General features: G+C 41.1%; 1 protein-coding gene across 1 annotated transcript; it reads left to right on the plus strand.

The window, feature by feature from the left end:
* The first annotated feature begins 3367 nt into the window (after nucleotides 1-3367).
* MSH6 (mutS homolog 6) lies at nucleotides 3368-24879 on the plus strand. The gene is made up of 10 exons (XM_030310561.2): nucleotides 3368-3705; nucleotides 13467-13666; nucleotides 15942-16111; nucleotides 17370-19914; nucleotides 21735-22003; nucleotides 23087-23204; nucleotides 23585-23674; nucleotides 24141-24295; nucleotides 24404-24603; nucleotides 24708-24879. The coding sequence occupies exons 1-10, from the start codon at nucleotides 3452-3454 to the stop codon at nucleotides 24787-24789; spliced, it is 4083 nt and encodes a 1360-aa protein (XP_030166421.1). The 5' UTR covers nucleotides 3368-3451; the 3' UTR covers nucleotides 24790-24879.
* The last annotated feature ends 24 nt before the right edge of the window (nucleotides 24880-24903 follow it).

Below are 24903 nucleotides of genomic sequence, written 5' to 3' on the forward strand. Positions count from 1 at the left end.
GTTCCCTCTTCCAACTCAGGACCGATCAGAGAAGGCTAAATATCCTTCCCAAATCAACCACAAAGGATGCTCTACTTCTAGTTAGCCCATGTCTAGTTTCCCCAGGCCAACTACTTCTTTTTTTTTAATTTTTTTTTTCAATGTTTATTTATTTTTGGGACAGAGAGAGACAGAGCATGAACGGGGGAGGGGCAGAGAGAGAGAGGGAGACACAGAATCGGAAACAGGCTCCAGGCTCCGAGCCATCAGCCCAGAGCCTGACGTGGGGCTCGAACCCACGGACCGCGAGATCGTGACCTGGCTGAAGTCGGACGCTTAACCGACTGCGCCACCCAGGCGCCCCAGGCCAACTACTTCTAATCAGAGCACATCTGAAGCCTTCTCTTTGCTCACTGTGAAGCTTTCCTACTCCTTAGCTTGCCCTTGAATCTCTGCCCGTGATGGTAGCTGAGTCTCTTGCTGTAGCAAGCACTGATTAAGTAGCTTGTTCTGTCTGCTCTTATTTGGGTGTTCTTCATTTATAATTACAAACATTATGTGCCTTCTGGAGATGGTTGGGTGATCTCACCTACGAAAAAATTGTGTGTTTGAGAATTCTAAGATGTGTGGTGTGACTTCTTACTTTTTAGACTCTTAATGAAAAGTTAGATGTGGGAGACATCTGACTGTAGCCTCCAAAATTTGGCCCCAAGTTAGGATTGTTCTCAATAACAATGAAGAAACAAGTTCAATGAAGTAAAATTACTCAGTTACCAGGCTGGTAGGCTGAGATGGAGCCTAGCTCTTGATCTATCTAAAAGCAGTGGCACTTAACCTCAGTCCCATAACTGATTCATTCCTAAAAAGAATTCAGTATTGGCAATTTCATACAATTCAATCTAATCCAAGTTTGTTGTGAGGATTAAGTGAAATGAAATTATGTTAAATTGAAGGCAGTATAACATTTCTGTTAATAATACAAGACGCCAGGGGCTCCTGTGTGGCTCAGTTGGTTAAGCATCCTTTGGCTCAGGTCATGATCTCACAGTTTGTGAGTTGGAGTCCCATATTGGGCTCTCTGCTTTGAGTACAGAGCCCTCTTGGGATCCTCTATCTCCCTCTCTCTCTCTCTGCCCCTCTTCTCCTAGTGCGCGCACGCACTTGCTCTCTCTCAAAAAGAAATAAACAATAAACACTGAAAAAATAATAATAACAACACAAGACCCCAGAAACATCTCTCCAGGATTAAAATCCCTACTCCATCACTTCTAGCTGTTTGATTTTAGGCACCTTACTTGCACCATGTGTACCTCAGTCTTTACAGCCATAGTGTGGAGATATAATACAGGTCAACAATCCCTTGCCTACAACTCTGAAATGTAAATATCTCTGAAAACCAAGTTTTGTGGCAAACTCACGTGGTAGCAAATTTTGACCTGAGTTTACTTGAGGCTATTGATGGTCTATAATTATCCCACTTACTGTGAATTGAACAGGTTTTACTGCATTAATATTGATTTCAGGGTGTTGCCCCAGAATCTCTGGGGGTGTCACATATTATACCCACAGAAGGAAGAAAGCACCTCTCAAATATATTTGAAACAATGTTGGTTTTACTTTTTGTCTAGCAAAGGAGAACTTGTGGTAGAGCACAGCCTTCCTGAATAAAGCAGAGAGCTGGTCCTACAAAGGTTTTTACCAAAGCACAGCTGTTGCTGATTGGGATTGGTTTCCAGGATTCTGGATTTTAGTTACTTATTCATAATTTGGGATTAAGGCCAAAGAAGTGTCAGTCTTCCTATTTCTTTTTTGGCTTTGGAGAATGGGAACTTCAGTCACACCCTATCATCTTTTTGATGTGGAGAACAAAGACAAAAGAAAAAATTAAATTTCCTTACAACTTCTAGCCCATTGACAAGTCCTTGAGACAGGCAGAATGACCTTCCTCTAGGAACTCAACTGCCTCCATGTTAATATTTGCTAAGGGCAAAAAGCAATCTTAGCTTCACATTATTCTGACCTCCAGGATCCTGTAGGTCTCCTTTAACATATAAATATTCCTTTGGAAACTTCTTTTATCTCTACCCCCCAAGATATATGTTAGCAATCATCCTCCAAGCATGTGGCCCACTGATACACCTCTGAAGGGTCTCATTACTAAGGTTTTACTAGACAGTAATAAATGACCTCCTTACAACAGCTAGCCCCCCCCCCCCATCCTGGAAACCTTGTTTCCAAACTTCCTTAGAGACTTAAGCTATCTCTAACCCCTTCCCAGTTTGAAGGTATATAATCAATTGCTCCTCACAACCCCAGTGCAGCTCTTTCTGCCCACGGGTCCTGTCCCTGTGCGTTAATAAAGCCACCATTTTACACCAAAGATTTCTCAAAAATTCACTCTGAACTTTTTGAACCTTTCCACATCACTTTCCAAATCTGAAAAACCTTGCATTTTGAGACACACTTGGTCCAAAAGGTTCAGATAAGGAGCTGTGGACCTGAGGTACTTCCATCAGTTATTGGGCAGATTCAACTAGTCTATGTAAACAAATTGGAAAGCTCTGTGTAGCCGGCAGGTTTTCATAAACATATAAAGTGCCCTGGCGCCTGGGTGGCTCAGTCCATTAAGCATCCGACTTCAGCTCAGGTCATGATTTCACGGTTAGTGGGTTCGAGCCCAGCGTTTGGCTCTGTGCTGACAGCTCAGAGCCTGGAGCCTGCTTCAGATTCTGTGTCTCCCTCTCTCTCTGCCCCTCCCCTGTTCACGCTCTGTCTCAAAAATAAACATTAAACAAAATAAAAAAAAAAACATAAAGTGCCTGCCACTTAGCAGTGTATCAAGTGCCTACTAAGTGCAACACTCTGAAAATTCAGGATAAACAGGGGGCTTGATTCACTGCAGACTGAATTCTTTTTTCCCTCGAGTTCCTGGCGGAAGCGCTCTAACCACGGAATTTTTCAGGCAGGCGCGGGAAGGTGTTTCTCCGCAAGGGCCGCTTTCCCCGGCCCTTGGGTTAGCCCTCTGCACCCCGGCCACTAATGCCCACGCGGTGCGTGCTCTCCCCCAGCTCACGGTCCCGCCACCGCCCTTCCACAGAGGGCTGGCTTTTCCGAAGCGGCGGCTCCGAGGCTGCCGCCGGCTACCGGCCCGAGCGTTCCTGCCTCGACCAGCCACGGAGGGAGCGGAGCAGGCCTGTTGCCATTCTTGCCCTGGGGTGCGGGGGCCCCGCGCGGCCTGCCAGCCCCTCCCCTCCTCACGTCGCCTGGCGCCCCGAGGGGGCGGGGCAGGTCGCGCACGGGCCGCTACGCCTCTTGCGCCCGCCCCAGCGCCTGTCGATTGGCCGCTGGGGCCAGTGTTCCTCCTGCGCAGCGCACCTCCCCCCAGATTTCCCGCCAGCAGTCGCCGCGCGGTTAATTCCGAGCTTCTAGGCGCTGGGTCCGACCGAGCGGTTGGGCCTTGTCGGCCGTCGCTATGTCGCGACAGAGCACGCTGTACAGCTTCTTCCCCAAGTCTCCAGCGCTGAATAATGCTAACAAGGCCTCGGTCAGGGCCTCAGGTGAAGGCGGTGGTGCCGCCGCTGCTACCCGGGCCTCCGCTTCTCCCGGCGGGGATGCGGCCTGGAGCGAGGCCGAGCCTGGGCCCCTAGCGGGCTCTGCGTCGCCACCCGAGGCGAGGAACATCAATGGAGGGCTGCGGAAGTCGGCCGCGCCCGCGGTCCCCCCCAGGTAGCGCGGTGTATGTGGGGGGGGGGGTGCCGAGGGCGGGGGCACAGCGGCGGGGCGCAGGGAGCCTGGGGAAGGGAGGCTTGCTTTGGAGGATTGCGGGGTGCGTAGCCAGGCCTTGGGCTCGGAGGAGGTGGGGCTGTATACTTGGCTTGAAACAGTGCAGGGGTTGATTTCGTAGCCTTGGCGTTAGGGGGCGTAAAATGTAAACAGGGCAGCAGGAAATTGGCTGCAGGAAGAAAGGGTGGGGGGGAGGAGACGTGCAGACTTCGGGGGAAGAGATGCGTTCCGCCAGGTGGGAGGCCGCGGTAGAGATGGAGTGCAAACTGGTTGGGGTAGCGAGAAGAAAGGGGAAATGGGAGCGTTGGGGGTGGGGCGGGAAGAGAAGGGAGCTTTGCACGCTCCTTGCGGGGTGCGCACCCAGGGCGGGGGAGGGGGTGGTGTTTGCCTGCGGCGGGGGAGGGGTGGCGGGAAAGAGGAATGTCTGCGGGGAGGATGAACGCTTGCAGCCCAGAGGCTGTGGGGGCGCGGCAGTGACTGGGATTCGAGGAGGAGGTTCCTCCTTCAGAGCTGGGATAGTGAACTGGGGGCCATTAGACGTTCGGGGAACACACTTTGATGCTTGATTTGAGCCTTGGACGCCTAGACTGTGGGGGCGATGGGCCCTCGGCCTGCTTGTGTGGGCTGTTGGGGAGGTGGGAGTGGGGGTGGGCCACGAGCTGTGTGCGTCGGGGGTGTATCACGTCGCAGACCGAGGGGTCCGATTGGTAGGAGAATTGCAGGGCGGGGTGGGGCGGGGCAGGTGGGGGGGAGAGCAGAAAGTGCTGGGATCCGGCTGGGTCATCCCATAGGTAGGCCGAACATGCACCAACAAATGAAGAATTTAGAAGCCGTGTTAATTTTGACACACGTGGAAGTGTGGTGTGGAGTTGAAAAAGATGTTATGATACAGTGTCTCTTTTGTTGACGATTCCATGGGAGTAGGGGGCACTGTAATTTTTTCGCAGTTGAGAGTGAGATTGGAAAGGCCTTAAGCTGGCCCTGGACAGGGATATACCGCCACGATTGTGGGGAATCCGGCCGGGAGGTGTCCTAGCTCTCCGAGCAGTTCGGTGCTGTTCCACGGCTTGGTTGGCCTTTGTCGGAGAAGCGGCGACATTTTGAAAAGCTCGTATTTGCTGTATCCCAGGTATTGTATTAGGCACAAAATGTAATGCCTAGCCGTTTGAAAGGATGAAGAAATAGAGGTTAAGAAAAAAAAAAAACCAACTCATTCAAGATTGAAGTGTTAGTGGTTCTGAGTAATCCAAATGTCTTTAGTTTTAGGTGTCCTACAGATTGTGAAGTCTAAGTGTAATTATAGTGTTACCTTCCTTTAAGCGACCCTTTCAGGCAGTGAGTTTATGTAGTTGTGTGAAGAGTAGTAGGGTATGCCTCTGGCTTAGAGATTATTTGGGGCTCTTTTTTCTTTTTTTTTTTCAATATATGAAATTTGTCAAAATTCTTTTTTCTTTTTAAGTTTATTTATATTGAGAGAAAGAGCGAGTGTTCGAGCGGGGAAGGGGCAGCGGGAGTCAGTCCTAAACTGCGCTGAGCCCGATCATGACCTGAGCCGAAGTCAAGAGCCCAACTGATGAGCCACCCAGGCACCCCTTGAGCTTTCTTTTTGAGAAACTGCAGACACTAGAGCAGTTCTTGAAAAGGGTACTTTACTCATCAATTTACATTTATAAGGGAAACCTCCATTTGTAAAGATGTCTCCTGCTTTGAACCACGAAGAGGAAAGATAACTAAAAGTGGATAAAACTTTTCTAATGGAGATGGTTCTGACTTAAATCTGCTTAACAATCAACCCTTGTTGGGTGTTCTTTCCCTGGTAAGGGACCTGTCCCTCTCCCCACCCCTCCTCCATCTTTCTTTTGTCTTTAGCTGCGATGGTATTTAAGGTGGTAACTTGGAGCTATCTCTGGGAGTTAACTGTTTCCCTCAGTATCTCCAATGTATGCAGGAGGTGTACATGTTAATAAACCTCAGTTTGGTTTTCTTTCGTTAATCTTTTATTACTGCGGGTCTTAGCCAAGAACTCAGAAGGCTAGAGGAAAAACATTTTTCCTCCCCTAACATGTGTATCTTCCATAACATAATTTTATGTTTTTCATAAAATTTTTCATCATTCATTGTAAGAAATGCAAGATGTGTTATAATGTTTATTTGAACAGGAGTTGACTATTCTTGCATCCATGCTAAAAGGACGCATTTATTGTGTGGTTGTGTTTTATGTATTGAAAAGTACATGCTCCTTTTTTTTTTTTTTTTTTTGAGGTCTGAATTCAGGAGACTTGTAAAAACATGACATTGTTTACACTTGACCACCTGCTAAAGGGGCTGTTCCCAGAGTATTCAAGAAAGATCAGCATTTGATACTAAGCTTCTAAAGAGACTCCAGTATATAGATTTGACCTTCATTCAACAAATGCCCATGTACCTGCTCTGCCAGGCACAGTATTAGGCATTATGGGTCCAGGATACAACCTTATATAGAACAAGCAAAAGAGTAATTCTTAGAGTAGGAGCAGAGTGTATGAGCTCTGTGAGCTTTGTTGAGGGGAAGAGAGTATATATGACAGGGTAGGCTTTCATCTCTCTGGGGTGAAACCCAGCAGACAGACAGGAGTTAGGCTATGGTGGGAATAAGGGGGTGTTAGGAAGCTGGTTCAGGAAGAAGGTCCAGCAAATTGTGGATTGAAGGAAAGGAGAAGTGAGCCTTTGAGAGGTGTGTAGGGGTTCAGTCATGAACCCCCTTTTTATTTTTGACTAAGATAATTGAGAGAGCTGTAATACGTATGGCTTTTTAAAATTTGAGCGCTTTAAATCTGGCTTTTTAAAATTATTATTACAAATCTTGGCTAGTTTATTTTTTACAATCTTATTTCAATGATAATTGTCTCTCTTTGAAGTGTATGCCCCATCCACATTCACAGAGGAGTGGTCAGACCTGGCAAATCTTTAAGCACCCTTGTCTGTACTAGTTGTAAGTCCTTTCCTAAGAATTTTCATAGTTAAATGTATTTGTAGATAGCGGTATACTTTTCCAACTAATATGACATCAATATAATATTATTGTAAGAGAAAGAATTCTAGCCCTTTTAAAAAGTATCCTGTGGACTCAGTTTCACAGACCTAACTTGTTTTAATTGATATAATTAAAACGGGTATTTAAAGATGCTCAGCTTGTCATAATTTGGTCTGTGGGAGCCTCTTGTGAGCTTTTACAACTTTTTAACATTACCTCAGGACTTTTGAAAACATTCATTCTGATGACCCTTCCCCTCCCTGCTCTAAGGCATGGAATTAAGCTGCTCCACGAAGAACCTGTTTTTGTTTTTTTTAAACTTCCTTTAGGTTTCTTTTCTGATCCTGTTTAGAAAATAGTAGACACCAGTTTGGATGACAGTTTATATGGTCACCTTAGATCCTTAGTGCATAAGTGATGGGTAACAGTTAACCCAAGCTGAATGAGAAGGAAAGGGTATATATGGGCAGAGGTGTACTGGTAGGGGGGTAGGTCTTGTAGGGGCCTTGGAATTAGTTGCTCTGATTACTTCTCTTTTCTCAGTACTGCATTTAGTTATTTGAGGGTAGAGGAAGTCTGCTCTAATGGTCCACCTTGAGAGTTAGGTGCAAACACTGGTAGCTGATTTCTGAAGTTGGTCTGAAAGTGCTTTTGTGTTATATGCACATATTTTTGTTTGACATCTTTTATTGTTTATAGAAGCAGATTCTAGCAGTGCTTTGGTACCTACTGAATTTTTTTTTAAGTAGATAGCTCAAAAAGTTGATTATAAATTTGGGAGCACAATCAGTAATTGAAAACAAAATTATGGACCAAAAGGAAAGCAAAAACGTGATTTTTTTTTTTTTAAAGCATAGTTTTAAAGATCTGTTCAATATATATTTAGCTTTACTAAGTCATTTCTCAGTTTTAGTTGTATGAGTTTTGTTTTTTGTTTTTTAATAATTAGCTCTATGCCCAAAATGGGGCTCCAACTCCTGACCCTGAGGTCAAGAATTGCATGCTGTACAGACTGAGACAGCTTGGCACCCTAGTTGTATGAAGGCTTTTACATTTATTTTTCTGAGCTATCTGGTTTTTCCTTTTTTTTTTTTTAACACTATCTTTAGAATCTCAAGAATATTAAACACTTAAGGTATATTAACATTTTTGGGGTGCCTGGGTGGCTTAGTGGAAAGAGCCTGCAGCTCATGATCTTGGGGTTGTGAGTTTGAGTCCCATGTTGGATGTAGAGATTACTTAAATAGATTTAGAAACATTTATATTAACACTTTAAAAACATATAAAGTCATAATTGGATTAGAAAATTTTTTTAATGTTTACTTTTGATAGAGCACAAGCAGGGGAGGGGCAGAGAGAAAGGGAGACACAATGTAAAGCAGGCTCCAGGCTCTGAGCTGTCAGCACAGACAGAGCTCAAGTGGGCTTGAACTAATGAGTTGTGAGATCATGACCTAAGCTGAAATCGGAAGCTCAACCGACTGAGCCACCCATGCACCCTATTTAGATCTTATTTATAAGTATATTGTAAGATATCATTCCAGTATTTATTTTGGCATTTCAGCTTGGGCTTTAGGAAGAGCCAATGTATTTTACATTGTAATAAAATGTTTAAATTTTTTTTTAACATTTATTTATTTTTGAGACAGAGAGAGAGAGCATGAACAGGGGAGGGTCAGAGAGAGAGGGAGACACAGAATCTGAAACAGGCTTCAGGCTCTGAGCTGTCAGCACAGAGCCCAACGCGGGGCTCGAACTCACAGACTGTGAGATCATGACCTGAGCCGACGACTGAGCCACTCAGGTTCCCCTGTAATAAAATATTTAGATGTGAGGTGACTTTTTGGCCCAGATATTTTCAAATTTGATTTGCATAGGGCTAAAGATTCTTGTTAATACAGTTATATGAAAAGGGAAAAATGTTAAGATTGTCAGAAAACATAGCCAAATATTAAAATACAGTTAATACATGACTGTTGGGCAAAGTTTTAAGTAGAGCTAGTGAAATAGGTGGATGTGATTTTCATAAGGTTATCAGGCTTTTATAAAAACCAGTGTATGAAAAACTGGCAGGTATTCAAATTATAGCATATTTCAAGACTGCATTATATTTCCATATTTAAAAAATTTAAGAAGAAAAATTGTTTTTAATGTTTGAGAAAGAGACAGAGTGTGAGTGGGGCTGGAGCAGAGAGAGAGGGAGACACAGAATCTGAAGCAGGCTCCAGGCTCTGAGCTGTCAGCACAGAGCCCAACATGGGGCCTGAACTCAAGAACTGGGAGGGAGATCATGATCTGAGCTGAAGTCAGACGCTTACCGACTGAGCCATCCAGGCGCCCCCCCTCCACATTTTTTTTTTACATTTATTTATTTTTGAAAGACAGAGACAGCACAAGTGGGGGAGGGGCAGAGAGAGAGAGGGAGATACAGAATCTGAAGCAGGCTCTTAGTGACGCGTGGGACTCGAACTCACAAACTGTGAGATCGTGACCTGAGCCGAAGTTGGATGCTTAACTGACTGAGCCACCCAGGCACCCCTATATTTCCATATTTTAAAAGACAGGATTTAGTGTTGGTAGGAAAACCTGAATATTTGCATGGATTAAAATATATGTTCCTTTTATTTTGGTATTCTTTGGAAACTACACAACTGCTAGAAATTTTTTATTTACTTATTTTGAGATTAAATTTTTAAAATTACCTTTAAACAATTGGAGTGTACCCACAAAATTAATAGATTTAATAAGAACTCTGTTAGCATTAAGTGAAGAAAATTTTTAATTGAAATGTTTAAAATACCTAGTTTTATTACACAGTATACAACAGTGTATTTTATTACCCACTTAATTCTCTTTTTGGCTGGAAACCACTGTTTCCTGGGCTGGAATTTTTAAAATGTCATTTTTAGCATTAGTAGAGGAACAGTGCATATTACTAAACATTTTAGCCTTAGCATTTTATAGTTTACTGCCAATTCCTAACCGCAGAAAAGTTAGATTGTGTGTAAGATTCTTTAAGTATAAGGTTATATTTAGGGTATGGTGATGTTGAAAAACAATTTGAACAGTTAATTTTAACTTTACAAATAAGGAATTTATTTCAAAACTAGCTTTTTATGCTTTTTTTCCTCCAGTAAGTATGGCTATCTGCCTTTCAAGATAAACTTAAAGATATTAACAATTTTTAAGTTAATTTATTTATTTTGAGAGAGTGTGGATGAGCAGGAGAGGGGCAGAGGGAGAGAGAATCCCAGGCAGGCTCCTTGCTATCAGTACAGAGCCTGACATGGGGCTCAATCTTACGAACTGTGAGATCATGACCTGAGCCAAAATCAAGAGTTGGATGCTTAACTGACTGAGCCACCCACTGAATTTTTAAATTGGTTGCTTTGGAAATTTATCTTTTCTAATTATTTTTGAGACCTTTGAATACCACTGTACAGTTTGTTTTACAATTTGCACTACATTTGTATAAATGGTTTGGGATAAAACTAATGAACTTATTCATGTTAAAACAGTAATATTTTATTACATCTTAAGTTTAGGTATAAAACTAAAATTTTTTTTCATGTCTTTGGGTCTCAGAAACTTGAGTTACTCTTACTTGAGGATAGAAAGGAATTTTCAGGAGGCAGGTGTGGCCATGTCATTTTTGGCTCAAGAATTTTGATCTAGTCATGACAGTTTTTCTGGGATCCCATAAGAAAACTGAGATTCCTGCAAGTGCTCTGTTGCCTCATATCAGGCAAAACAGAATTCCACTGGATTTGAGGCATCCTGTTCCCTTGAACTTCAAATGTACTACCAAGATGGGGCACCTTGGGTGGCTCAGTTGGTTAAGTGTCCAACTCTTGATTTAGGCTCAGGTCATGATCTCATGGTTTGTGGGATGGAGCCCCACGTTGGGCTCTGTGCTAACAGCGTGGAGCCTGCTCTGGATTCTCTCTCTCTCCCCCTCTCCCCCCCCCCCCCCCCCCCCCCCCCCCCCCCCGCTTGTGCTGTCACAAAATAAATAAACTTAAAAAAATGTATTACCAAGATGTGCATTCTTGTCAGTCTGTTATGCACTAACTCCATCCTTGAGAATTTGTAACTTTTATAAATTTTTTTTAACGTTTATTTATTATTGAGATACACAGAACGTGAGCAGGGTAGAGAGAGGGGGAGACACAGAATCTGAAGTAGGCTCCAGCCTCTGAGCTGTCAACACAGAGCCTGACGTGGGGCTCGAACTCACAAACTGTGAGATCATGAACTGAGCCGAAGTCGGTTGCCTAACCAACTGAGCCACCCAGGCGCCCCGAGAATTTGTAACTGTTATAAGACACAGATGTAATGAAACAGCTGGTGTCCAGTTCAGCCCTTAGTCCTTACCCTGCATAACTCTGTACACACAGGCAAGAAGAATAGTTGTCTTTAATTTCACAAATCAAGAACGCTTTTTTTTTTAAAGATTTTATTTTTTAAGTAATCTCCATACCCAATGTGGTGCTCGAACTCACAACCTTGAGGTCAAGAGTTTCATGTTCCACAGACAGCCAGCCAGGCACTCCAAACCAAGAACACTTTGTAAACCTCGCTCCATAATGGTCAGGCTCAGGGCTCATCTACGTATACTGAATAACTTCAATACTTGGGGAGGAACTGCCTCAAACTAGCCAATGATTGGGTTTAGGCTTAGCTACAAACACACCAAAACCTTACCTGAGTCTCCATCTTTTAAGGGATTTAAGTGTCTTTGAGAAGGGCAGCCAGGCTTGACAGATAGGTATCCTGACTGGTCCCCCCTTTCAGAAAAATCTGCTTGGATAACACAATTTGAAGCCTGATGTCTCAAGACTATACAGAAATACGCTTCATGAGGGGAGACATGTTCATTGAAATAACATGTATTTGCTCTTTGGCCAATCTTGTAAAAATTATTGCCACGGTTCAGACTCACAACTGTTAGTGTCTTTACAAAGACAAAAGATGTTTCCTTCCTTTAGCAGCAGAAATAAAAGTCCAGCTTTAGGGTAGTCCCAGGTACTTTGGTACAAAGGCTGTGTGGTTAGTGGCTACCTGGCTGGAGTCAAGGGAAAGACTGCTTGACAGTAGAGAGGCTTGTAAACAAACCATTCTGCACAGCTGTAAGGGTCTTTGTCTCCTGTTAATGGATGTTAGTAGCCAGGAGGCACTTAATAGAAGTTTGTTTGAAATTGTACAGTCACAGCTTCCTGTTAAAGATGACCTATGTGGTGAGCTTGATGGCAATATTTATAGATCTTTGCTTGTGTAGGTTGCTCTAGATTTAAGAATGCACATACTGTAAAGGCCCTTGAAAAGTCCCAGCTGCATCATGCTGTTGTTTTTCTCTTCTAATTGTCTAGCCTAGGGGTTTCCATATTCACATTTTTGAAGAAAAGGAATAATTTCGTTATTGGGTCTGAATACAGTGGCCCCAGGAGACTAACGGAAGCTATTCTAAAATGTTCCCTGTTTGTCATACTTATTTTACTTTTGCAGTTATTCAGTGAAATCTTTAAGCAAGTTTAGAAAATCTTGGTATATAGTACGTGAGCAGAATTTATCAGCTGTTGTGGCTTCCTCATCACTGAGGGACTGTGCTGTAGTCTTTTAATTTTTATTTTTATATTTTAATTTTAATTAGTTAACATACAGTGTTATGTTAGTTTCAAGTGTACATCTGCTGTAGTCTTTTAAGCTAGATTTTTCTCTCCCTACCCTCTCCTCCTTTCCCTTTCTCAGGAAACCTTCAGGACCAAATCATTTTGTTAAGATTGAATTTCTGTTTTCAAGTCTAAAGGCATATGTATTCAATACTTCAGGGATGTTAGGCACTTTACTGACATTTTCCATAGAACTAGATTTTTTTTTTTTAATGTTTTTTATTTTATTTTTGAGACAGAGAGAGACAGAGCATGAATGGGGGAGGGGCAGAGAGAGAGGGAGACACAGAATCGGAAGCAGGCTCCAGGCTCTGAGCCATCAGCCCAGAGCCCGACACGGGGCTCGAACACACGGACCGTGAGATCGTGACCTGAGCCGAAGTCGGACGCTTAACCGACTGAGCCACCCAGGTGCCCCTCATAGAACTAGATTTTTAGGAGTGAAGGATAGTAGTGTGCTAGGTAGCTTTTGGAATGTGTGGAATACATAGGAGCTTGACTGGAGACTGATTCCAAGCAGAGTCTAATGAGGTAATATTTAATATCATTAGCAAATTACATAGTATGCTTGGTATTTTATTAATACTGTGGGTCAGGTCCTGTTCCTGATATATACTATATTGTGGTATGCAGGCATTGATGTGATGCATTATAACTTGCAGAGCATGTACAATGAGTCTTGTTAACATTGTTATTCTACCAGAATTCTGCTATAGTTTTTAAACTGTGAATGATTCTGAGAAGTAGTTTCTCACCTTAATACCAGAATTCATTATATTTGTGTTTGTCTTAATAGTTAAATAATAAGCATTGTGATATTTGCTTATGTTTTTAAAATGACTTGAACATCTGGTTTTTAAAAATCATTAATTCTAGGATTTTTTTTATGCTTGAATATTAATGCCAGAATTCATAGGAGTGTTAATGATACCTTCCTTGGAATTGCTTTTATTTGTAGGTAATTGCCTTGAATGCAACTTAACCAAATATTAACCAAGTTATATATTTCCTTTTGGCAACAGTTCTTGTGACTTCTCACCAGGTGATTTGGTTTGGGCCAAGATGGAGGGTTACCCCTGGTGGCCTTGCCTGGTTTATAACCACCCTTTTGATGGAACATTCATCCGCGAGAAAGGGAAGTCTGTCCGAGTTCATGTACAGTTTTTTGATGACAGCCCAACAAGGGGCTGGGTTAGCAGAAGGCTATTAAAGCCATATACAGGTAAGGGAGTCCACTCTGCAGAATGTTTGTGAGAGTGAGTGTGCAAGAGAGCAAGCACGCATGCACGTGAGCACAAGTGTCTCCGTCTCCTATACAGTGAAATTAAGTGTATTTTATGCCAATAAATTTCAGGAGTGGCAGGAAATGCTTCCAGCATGGGAAAAGGATAAGATAGATGGGGAAAATATAAGATGCTGTAGCTGGTCTTCAGCAGGTTTGTTGCATGGAGTGGAATTTTTCTGTCTTTTCAGTTGACTTATGGCAATATCATGCCTTTAAAGGAAAAATGTTTTCATGATTAGATCTTATTTGGACCAAAATACCAAATTCAGATATGAAAAAGGTAAATCGACAGTGTCCTCATCTTCAAGGGTCCAAGAGAAAGGCAATGCAGTCAGGATATGTAGCATATAAATCAGTGTCATTCTCTAGGACAGATGGAGATGCATGCTTACCTGGCCTTCAAAATCCTCACCTATGATTACGTCTGAGGTGAGTTTTACATCAGATTTCTGGAACCATAACTTTCTTTTTCCAGGCCCAGCTTTTTTATGGTCCTAGACATCAGCAGTCCCGCCTGTGGGGCCTCACTTGGGCCAGGTGCACCTTCTCAGTTTCTTGAATTATATAGTGCATGCACATGATGTTCGCAGGATTCAGTGCTTGTACATACACTTGATGATGAATAAGTCCTTATCTATTATCCCCAGGCTCTCCAGGCTAGGATGTTGTTGAACTGAAGTGTTTTGGAGTCAGAATAAGGATCAGTTTCCCAGGAATCTCTGGGAATCATGCCTTTTGGTCCTAGCACCGCTCATCCTGCAGGGCAAGGAGAGCATACTGAAGAAAGTTCAGCCTGCACAGAAATCTGACCTGCAGGACAGAAAGAGAATCTGGAAATTTGGTGCGGTCTCCTGCACTAATTTGCTGTATAATCTTGGCCAACAAAGCAACTCAGATACTATTCACTCATATATAAAGTGAGAGAGTTGAACTACATGACAAATAAGATCTTTTCCTAGGACTGATTTGGAGATTCTAAACAAAGCTTTGGCAGTATGACTTTAAAAATACCAAAAAATTTTGCATTTATGTTGTCATTATTTTGTAAAGGCACCCTCTGCATACTGCATTTGACCCTTTAAATTTCTAAATCATTGCAATAGCGTGGATGAGGAAAAGTAGGTTTTTAATTTTCTTTTTTCTTTTTTTTTTTTGGTCTTAGGATGGTAAAGTAGTTTGCATCAGGGTTTTTCGGGGAATGATGTCATTAGATAGCTGGGGGGTGAGTGCAGCTGCAAACAAGGCACTGGAGGAAGTTAGGAGCCACCCTCCAATGGATTTTGATTATCCTAACTTCGTAGTGTTGGTGCAGCTCTATAGAAAAATGAAAAATTGTACCTTTATTTTATTTAGGCAGCTCATTAAAGTTGCAAATTCCATGACACTTTAGCATGTACTATTAGTTTCAGTATTCAGTAGAAAGAAGGAAATAACGCCATGTTTGGAGCTTTCAAATGTAGACAAATGCAGGTTTTCTAATTATATTTGGTTAGAAGAAAACAGACATTCCTAGTTTGTGCCATTAGATTTGTGATCTTCTGCATCTAATCTTTTGCTCAGTGGATAGTGTCATTTAAAATTACAGCTCTTTAAATGCAAGGAGTAAAGAAAGAGTTTTGCTTGAAAACAAGACAGTTTAACTTTAAAACAAAAAACATTCAAAGTCTGAACTGGGGTACCCTTCCAAAATATTAGTATCCTTACCAGTAGAGGGTTTTTTGTTTTGGTGTGTTTTTAATATATCCTATTTAACTTAGGGATAAACTTAGTATCATAACTCCATTTAACTGACGGTGTAGTTTTGGCCTTCCTGAAGTAATAAAAAAAGGGTCTCAACACAAACACCTTTTACATGTCATGCCTCACCTGAAGAGGAGGTGGGCTTTATCTATTTAGGGCCACTTCCCAAGAAATTAGAAGAGAGATGAAGTGGTCCTGGATGACCCAACAGTTAAGGCAACTTCAAGGAGGTAAAATAGGTAATTTAAGTTTCACTGGTAATTTTTTCCCTGAGAATTCCTTCCTTGTAGGCTTTCCTGGTCTATTATCAATCAGAAGTAATGGGTCATTAAATTAAAAACTAGATTCTCATCATTCTTGTTCATTAGGACAGGTGTTGTAGGTTGAGTCCACTACCCCACCAACAGGTCCTATTTATAAGAATAAGATTTGCTTAAGAAATATAAATTAAATCTAAATGTAAATTTTTTAGGTTCAAAATCGAAAGAAGCACAAAAAGGAGGTCATTTTTATAGTTCAAAGCCTGAAATACTCAGAGCAATGCAACGTGCAGATGAAGCCTTGAATAAAGACAAGATCGAGAGGCTTGAATTGGCAGTGTGTGATGAGCCCTCAGAACCAGAGGAAGAAGAAGAGATGGAGGTGGGACATTGTTAAACAGTCAGTTGTTACTTCTGTTGGGAGAGTGATGGAAGGAGGGGGTGGATGTGCAAAGTGATGTTCTCTTATTTATATGTTGTTTGCATATATATACACTTTAATATTTGTACACATACGTCTGTATTTCCTCAGGACTGTAGGTTAAATTAGATTAGAATCTCAGCAGTCATTTTGCTTAAGTTCTACAGCTTCAAGCGTGGTGGAGGACACATCGTGTAAGAGGTAGAACCATTTTTGGTAACAAGTAATGAGCTCAGGACAGTAAGGACATGGTGACAAAATTGGTCATGGTATCTGGTAGTAAGCCTCTATAGGAGGGTGTGGTCAAGCCCTGGTAATTAATTGCCTGGTTTTATGCGTTCATTCCTTTTTTTTGTTGTTGTATTTTGTATGGATGAGAATAAAGGTTAAATAACCTTGACATACAACCTGGGTTTCAAATGTTAGTGGTCACTATTTGACTGAATTAAATTCTGTTAAGGAAGAAATAATTGGTTCATTTAAAACAAACGTGGTCATTATTCTCTAATTTAAGAAATTAGTGAGCCACGTGCTGAAGAGATTCTATGTTTTATTCTATTACAGATAGGGAGTAAACAAGTTAATCTAATGGGTATTTTAAGAGAAATGAGAGGAAAAGTGTTTTTAATCTTATGTTTGAGGTTGAGAGCAGGGATCATAACATTCATCAAAGGTTTAGAACTGGATGGTAATACAGAAATCATTTAGCCTCCTGTGACTTCACGTATGTGGGAGATCCACAATAAGTGAATGTGCCGTGCCCAAGAAGATACAGCTGGTTTGTGGAAGGGCAAGGACTAGAACCAGTAGAGATTGCTTACTACTTTCTTAACACTTAAGAATTTATAAAGTGGCAAATTTCGTAATATGTCCATCTGTAAGAGGAGAGGTGACCCTGGAAGAAAGATAATGGAGTTATTTAAAGTTGTTTATTTCCACAGCTGACTGTTCCTGGGGGCATCACTTTACGGGCATTTGTGATGTACGGTCATGCTAATGGGCTGCATCACTATTATATAAGATAGAACTGTCATGATAGAATCACTTAATCCTATAATGTGATACTATTGAAACTGATATTCTTTGAGGAAAAAAATAGTTTCTCATTTTTGGAGATGGGTTCTTCTCTTGACATAGGAAGTATTGAGAAATACTTCACAGCAGTACTGTAATTTTCCAGATTGTTTTATATTTAAATAACTCTTTCCTTGCCTGCCAGGTAGGTGCAACTTACTCATCAGATAAGAGTGAAGAAGATAAGGAAATTGAAAGTGAAGAAGAAGTGCCACCTAAGGTGCAAGGATCTAGGCGAAGTAGCCGCCAGATAAAAAAACGAAGAGTCATATCAGACTCTGAGAGTGATGTTGGTGGCTCTGATGTGGAATTCAAGCCAGATGCTAAGGAGGAAGGAAGCAGTGATGAAATAAGCAGTGGAGTGGGGGACAGTGACAGTGAAGGCTTGGACAGCCCTGTCAAAGTTGCTTCAAAACGGAAGAAAATGGTGTCTGGAAATGGCGCTCTCAAAAGGAAAAGTTCAAGGAAGGAAATGCCCTTGGCCACCAAACGATCAACTGGCATTTCATCAGAAACCAAGAGCACTCTGAGTGCTTTCTCTGCCCCTCAGAATTCTGAATCTCAAGCCCACACTGGTGGAGGATGTGAGGATAGTAGTCGCCCCACTTTCTGGTATCATGAAACTTTAGAGTGGCTTAAGGAGGAAAAGAGACGAGATCTCCACAGGAGGCGACCTGATCACCCCGATTTTGATGCATCCACACTCTATGTGCCTGAGGATTTCCTTAATTCCTGTACTCCTGGGATGAGGAAGTGGTGGCAGATTAAGTCTCAGAACTTTGATCTTGTTATTTTTTATAAGGTGGGGAAGTTTTATGAGTTGTACCACATGGATGCTCTTATTGGAGTCAATGAACTCGGGCTGGTATTCATGAAAGGCAACTGGGCTCATTCTGGTTTCCCTGAAATTGCATTTGGCCGATACTCTGATTCTCTGGTTCAGAAGGGCTATAAAGTAGCACGAGTGGAACAGACTGAGACCCCGGAAATGATGGAGGCACGATGCCGGAAGATGGCACATATATCTAAGTATGACAGAGTGGTGAGGAGGGAGATCTGTAGAGTCATTACCAAGGGTACACAGACCTACAGTGTACTGGAAGGTGACCCCTCTGAGAACTACAGTAAGTATCTTCTTAGCCTCAAAGAAAAAGAGGAGGATTCCTCTGGCCACACTCGAGTGTATGGAGTATGCTTTGTTGATACCTCACTGGGAAAGTTTTTCATAGGTCAGTTTCCAGATGATCGCCACTGTTCTAGATTTAGGACTCTAGTGGCACACTACCCTCCAGTACAAGTCTTGTTTGAGAAAGGAAATCTCTCAACAGAAACTAAGATGATTCTGAAGGGTTCATTATCCTCCTCTCTTCAGGAAGGTCTGATACCAGGCTCCCAGTTTTGGGATGCAGCCAAAACTTTGAGAACTCTCCTTGAAGAAGCATATTTTAAGGAAAAGTTAAATGAGGACAGTGGGGTGATGTTACCCCAGGTGCTTAAAGGTATGACCTCAGAGTCTGATTCTCTTGGGTTAACACCAGGAGAGAAGAGTGAATTGGCCCTCTCTGCTCTAGGTGGTTGTGTCTTCTACCTCAAAAAATGCCTTATTGATCAAGAGCTTTTATCAATGGCTAATTTTGAAGAATACATTCCCTTGGATTCTGACAGGGTTAGTGCTACAAGACCTGGTGCTGTTTTTGCAAAAGCCAATCAACGGATGGTGCTAGATGCTGTGACATTAAGCAACTTGGAGATTTTCCTGAATGGAACAAATGGTTCTACTGAAGGGACCCTGCTAGAAAAGATTGATACTTGCCATACTCCCTTTGGTAAGCGGCTCCTAAAGCAGTGGCTTTGTGCCCCACTCTGTAGCCCTTATGCTATCAATGATCGTTTAGATGCTATAGAAGACCTCATGGCTGTGCCTGACAAAATCTCTGATGTTGCAGACCTTCTAAAGAAGATTCCAGACCTTGAGAGGCTGCTGAGTAAAATTCATAATGTTGGGTCTCCCCTGAAGAGCCAGAACCACCCAGATAGCAGGGCTATAATGTATGAAGAAACTACATACAGCAAAAAAAAGATTATTGATTTTCTTTCTGCTCTAGAAGGATTCAAAGTAATATGTAAAATTATAGAGATTATGGAAGAAGTTGCTGACAACTTTAAGTCTAAAATCCTTAAGCAAGTCATCACTTTGCAGACAAAAAATCCTGAGGGCCGTTTTCCTGATTTGACTATAGAACTGAACCGATGGGATACAGCCTTTGACCATGAAAAGGCTCGAAGGACTGGACTAATTACTCCCAAAGCAGGATTTGACCCTGATTATGACCAAGCTCTTGCTGACATAAGAGAAAATGAACAGAGTCTCCTGGAATACTTGGAGAAACAGCGCAGTCGAATTGGCTGTAGGACCATTGTCTACTGGGGGATTGGCAGGAACCGTTACCAGTTGGAAATTCCAGAGAATTTCATCACTCGTAATTTGCCAGAAGAATATGAGTTGAAATCCACCAAGAAGGGCTGTAAACGATACTGGACCAAAACTATTGAGAAGAAGTTGGCTAATCTGATAAACGCTGAAGAGCGGAGAGACGTATCATTGAAAGACTGCATGCGGCGACTCTTCTATAACTTTGATAAAAATTACAAGGACTGGCAGTCTGCTGTTGAGTGCATCGCAGTATTGGGTAAGACTTTGAACAAGTTTATTCCTAAAGCTTTGGTTAGTGATGCGTTATGTCCTAGTTGTACATTAAGATTTACATCCATTGGAGAGTTGCCAGTGAGGTGTATCTCTGAACATAGATAACAAGGTATATACGTCTTGATGTGTGTATGCTTGCCTCCTCACTAGACAAAATGACTAGTTTGTCCATAGCAATTTAAGTTGTTCACTTTTTGGCCTTACTCAGACTTGAATAATTGAACAAAAGATAAAATATTTTTAGTACTTTTAATGAGGCAATGTGTTTTAGATCAAATTTCCTTTACAGTGGAGTTTTTTAGTATTTGATACTGTTTTAATTTAGTCTAACAAAAAATAGAAGCTTAAAAAATCTTGGCCCATCACTTCTTAATTTTAACTTTTGCATCCTTTTTGTATTTTCAGTGCATCTCTTTTCTTTACATGCATATTTCAAGATTTGGATCTTTTTTAGCCCAAATTATCACACTTTCTTTCCTGCAGTTGATTTCTCAGAGCCCTGATTTATAGATTTGTAATTTGGTAACCTTTTCAAAAGCTTAATATCCTTTTTCTATAAATTTCATGGCCAACTTACTTGGAGCCCTTGGTGTTTCAGTTTAGGTTTTTTTCCCTGTGGTTTAAAAACTAACCAAATTTGTAACAGAACTATTTTGAACTGAACACGGCTGTCCAGAATTGGCATCCTTTTTGTGCCACATTTTTTATTTTTTAATTTTACAGAGAGAGTGCATGCTAGCAGTAGAGAGGGGCAATGGAGAGAGAGAATCCCAAGCAGGCCCCATCCACGTTCAGGGACTGGATCCCACGATCCTGGGATCACGACCTGAGCCAAAATCAAGAGCCGGATGCTCAACCAACTGAGCCACTCAGGCACCCCTGTGCCACATTTATTCCTTAAACCAGTACAGCTTTGAATAGTTCAGTGGGTAATTAAAAAAAAAAAAAAAAAAACAAACAACTTCCCTCGGCACAGGTGTTCAAAATTGTGAATTTATTCTTGGTTGTTTTATATTAGGGGCACCTGGGGTGGCTCAGTTGGTTAAGTATCGACTTCGGCTTAGGTCATGATCTTAGGTTCATGGGTTTGATCACTGTATCAGGCTCTGCTGATGGCTCAGAGCCTGGAGCCTGCTTTAGAAACTGTGTCTTCCTCTGTTTTTCTGCCCCTACCCCACTTGTCCTCTGTCTCTCTCTCTCAAAAATAAACATTTAAAAGAACTTAAAAAAAAGATTGTTTTATATCAGTGTGCCTATTGTGAAAACATTCTGCTTCTAAGAAGTGTTAGCTCCAGGATTAGATCAAGTAAAATAGGTCAGTATAGCATTTCCCAGTTGTATCTCTTAGCTTCCCCTGGCATTCCTCTGGTCTGGATGTTAGGGGACTAAGTCTTTTTGAGATTGGGTGAGAAGTGGGATTTGGGGCCAAAAATGAGAGTTCTCTTTTCATTACAAATGCTATAATAGAAGACCCCTAAAACATTTAGGCTGATGACTGATTTTAGGTTATTGAATGCATTAACAAAGCATTTTATGTATTCTGGAGTGCCTTTTAAAGAAAAGAAAAAACACTATGTCTGAAAAGCAAGTAGAACATACCACCACCCTCCACTGAGAAAGTGTTTGTTTTGTTTAAAAACAATTTTTTTTTAACGTTTATTCTTTTGAGAGACACAAGACAGGGTGTGAGCTGAGGAAGGGACAGAGAGGGAGACACAATCCCCAGCAGGCTTTTTATATTAATTAGTTGGGTCTTTGTGTTTATCAGACCTCAAAAATCAAGCCTCACTTTTACCTTAACAGATGTCTTACTGTGCCTGGCTAACTACAGTCGAGGGGGTGATGGTCCTATGTGTCGTCCAGTAATTCTGTTTCCAGAAGAAGACACACCCCCCTTCTTGGACCTTAGAGGATCACGTCATCCCTGCATTACGAAGACTTTTTTTGGAGATGACTTTATTCCTAATGACATTCTAATAGGCTGTGAGGAAGAGGAGGAGGAAAGTGGCAAAGCTTATTGTGTGCTTGTTACTGGACCTAATATGGGGGGCAAGTCGACACTCATGAGACAGGTAAACTGACCTTTAAGGTTTTACAACAAAGTTACTTGTACGCTTTAGGAATATATTACATATTTAGGCCCTTTTCCAAATAGCACATTAATAACAGAGTTCAGTCACTAGAATACTAGGAAACAAAGGAAAAATGTATTATAAAACAGAATTGTATTCACTTCATCAAATGTCTGATGTACAGGAAGCCTATATTTAAAAAGGCTAGAAAAATAAAAAGGCAAGGAAGATTTCAAGTTGTGTCTTTATAAACTTTGACTTGACTGGATTCATTTCCTCTGAAGGTAGGTGTATTCATAATGAATGAAAATGTTGCAGGTTTGTCCTTTAATTCGACTCATTTGTGGGAATCGTTATAAAAAACCATGACTGACTTGTTCAGATAGGAAAGCAAATAAAATTTATGACCTCGAGTAACTGTTGGAAACTGCTTTTAGGGAAGACAATAAATACATAAGGGGTTGGCCAGCCACTGAGCTAAACCATGATTTATATTTTTTAAAGGGTTATAAAAAGGAAAAAAAATGTGACTGAGACATTGGGCCCTTGAACTGAAAATGTTTGCTGACCCCCTGCTCTCCTGTATAATCTTATACTTATGGTCATCAAATTTCCTAACTAGCAAGGGACAGTACGGTTCTGATTGATCGGTTTTGATTTTTTTGTATTTCTGTCAAGCTCTCCAGGTGATCTTAAAAAATGAAAATGGGGTGAGCTTGACAAAGTGCAGGAGGGTTCCATCCTCCCAGATTGATTTGGTCTGGAATTGCTTCTAGGCATCAGCAATTTTAAAGAGCTCCCAGGTGATTCTACTGTGTAGCTAGCCAGGGTTAAAAATCACTGATGTAGTGGGTTCAGACCTCACAGGCTGAGGTTTTCAAGCCAGTTAGGCCCTAAGCCTTTTGCCTTCTCTAGGCTTCGCTTTGCCTTTTAGGAGTGCCTGACTGCTACCATAATTGTTCTTATGAAAGATAATGTTTATTAGCTTGGCGTTGCTGTCTTGTGGATATATATAGATCTGTATCTGTCTATGTATCTATGTTTTTAATGCCAATTAGAAATGACCTTTTCCTCCATTTACAGGCTGGCCTGTTAGCTGTAATGGCCCAGACGGGTTGTTACATACCTGCTGAAGTATGCAGGCTCACACCTATTGATAGAGTATTTACTAGACTTGGTGCCTCAGACAGAATAATGTCAGGTGAGTTTTCTTTTCCACCTAAGGCTTTATTATTTGACAATTCATTCTGTGTTTTAAGTGATAAACATATCTGCCTTCAGATATATCAGACATCTGATGAATTTGACAATTCATTTCTATGTTTTAAATGATAAATATATCTGCCTTCAGATATATCAGATAAATATATCTGCGTGCATATGAGTCATTTAAATTTGATGTTTTTCTTCTGGAATGCTTTCAGACATTTGAAATCATTCTATTGTTTCAAGAATTGCATGCGTAATCTGTGTAAAAAGATTTAACCTGGGTAGCTCATGGATTCAAAGAATATGAACCTTAAAGATGAATGTACTGTTTTAGGATTCTAAAGCTCTCCTTCACATATGTGTGTGTTTTAGGTGAAAGTACATTTTTTGTTGAACTGAGTGAAACTGCCAGTATCCTTACACACGCAACAGCACATTCTCTGGTGCTTGTGGATGAATTAGGTAAGACATTACAATTTCCATTTGAAGGCTATTTTTAAAACTTTAGTACAAAGAATTACTTTTCTTGAAGATGGTTGACAGGACAGTTCTCTAAAAGAATGCACTCACCTTTGCGCCACAGACCATAGTTGGAGATAAGAAATTGAAGAGATAATGTGAAAAAGTTCTCAGTATTAAGAGATCTCAAGCCTTGGTAATTAATCTATCAAAATATGGATATTTAAGGAGAAACCAATAGGACATTTCTGAAGATGACTGGTACCTGAACAGTATGCTTTAAAGAAATGCATCCCACTCCAAGGGCTGCTAAATGAGACCAGACCTATTTAGCTAAACAGGGCCTATTATTTGGATGCACTAATTGATGTTACGGTTCTATCTTGGTTTTTTTCTTTTTTTCTATTGTAAGGTAGATCCTTTTGGGTATTAGGCAGATATGTAATTTATGCATATTTTACTTTCATAGGAAGAGGTACTGCAACATTTGATGGAACAGCAATAGCAAATGCAGTTGTTAAAGAACTTGCTGAGAACATAAAGTGTCGTACATTGTTTTCTACCCATTACCATTCATTAGTGGAAGATTATTCTCAAAACGTTGCAGTGCGCCTGGGACACATGGTATGTGTAAATTGCTTATGCAAAAGGTTAGATTTTTGAGGGAATCCAGTCAGGTACTTCCATTACTAGCACATGAATATAACGTAATAAAATATTTTTCTTTTTTAGGCATGCATGGTAGAAAATGAATGTGAGGATCCGAGCCAGGAGACTATTACCTTCCTATATAAATTCATTAAGGGAGCTTGTCCTAAAAGCTATGGCTTTAATGCAGCAAAGCTTGCTAATCTTCCAGAGGAGATTATTCAAAAGGGACATAGAAAAGCAAGAGAATTTGAGAAGATGACCCAATCACTGCGATTATTTCGGTAATTATACTTGGATATAATTTTGCCATGCAGCCAACCTTATTAAAACCATAAAGGGGGATGGTTGATGTGAACTCAATTTTTTTTTTTTTTTTAATTTTAAGGGAAGTTTGCCTGGCTAGTGAAAGGTCGACTATAGATGCTGAAGCTGTCCCTAAGTTGCTGACTTTGATTAAGGAATTATAGACTACATTGGAAGCTCTGAGTTGACTTTTTGACAAAGGTGGTAAATTCAGACAACATTATGATCTAATAAACTTTATTTTTTAAAAATGACCATTTTTCCATTTTCTTTCTAGG

Source organism: Lynx canadensis, chromosome A3 (genome assembly GCF_007474595.2).
Source record: "Lynx canadensis isolate LIC74 chromosome A3, mLynCan4.pri.v2, whole genome shotgun sequence".
Lineage (NCBI taxonomy): Eukaryota > Metazoa > Chordata > Mammalia > Carnivora > Felidae > Lynx > Lynx canadensis.

What these genes read in the sequence shown, in the direction of transcription:
- MSH6 (XM_030310561.2), top strand. Translation starts at nt 3,452, where the DNA reads ATGTCGCGACAGAGCACGCTGTACAGCTTCTTCCCCAAGTCTCCAGCG. An exon ending in GCGCCCGCGGTCCCCCCCAG is followed by an intron (nt 3,706 to 13,466) that starts GTAGCGCGGTGT and finishes TTTTGGCAACAG; the next exon opens with TTCTTGTGACTTCTCACCAG. An exon ending in GGTGCTTGTGGATGAATTAG is followed by an intron (nt 23,675 to 24,140) that starts GTAAGACATTAC and finishes TTACTTTCATAG; the next exon opens with GAAGAGGTACTGCAACATTT.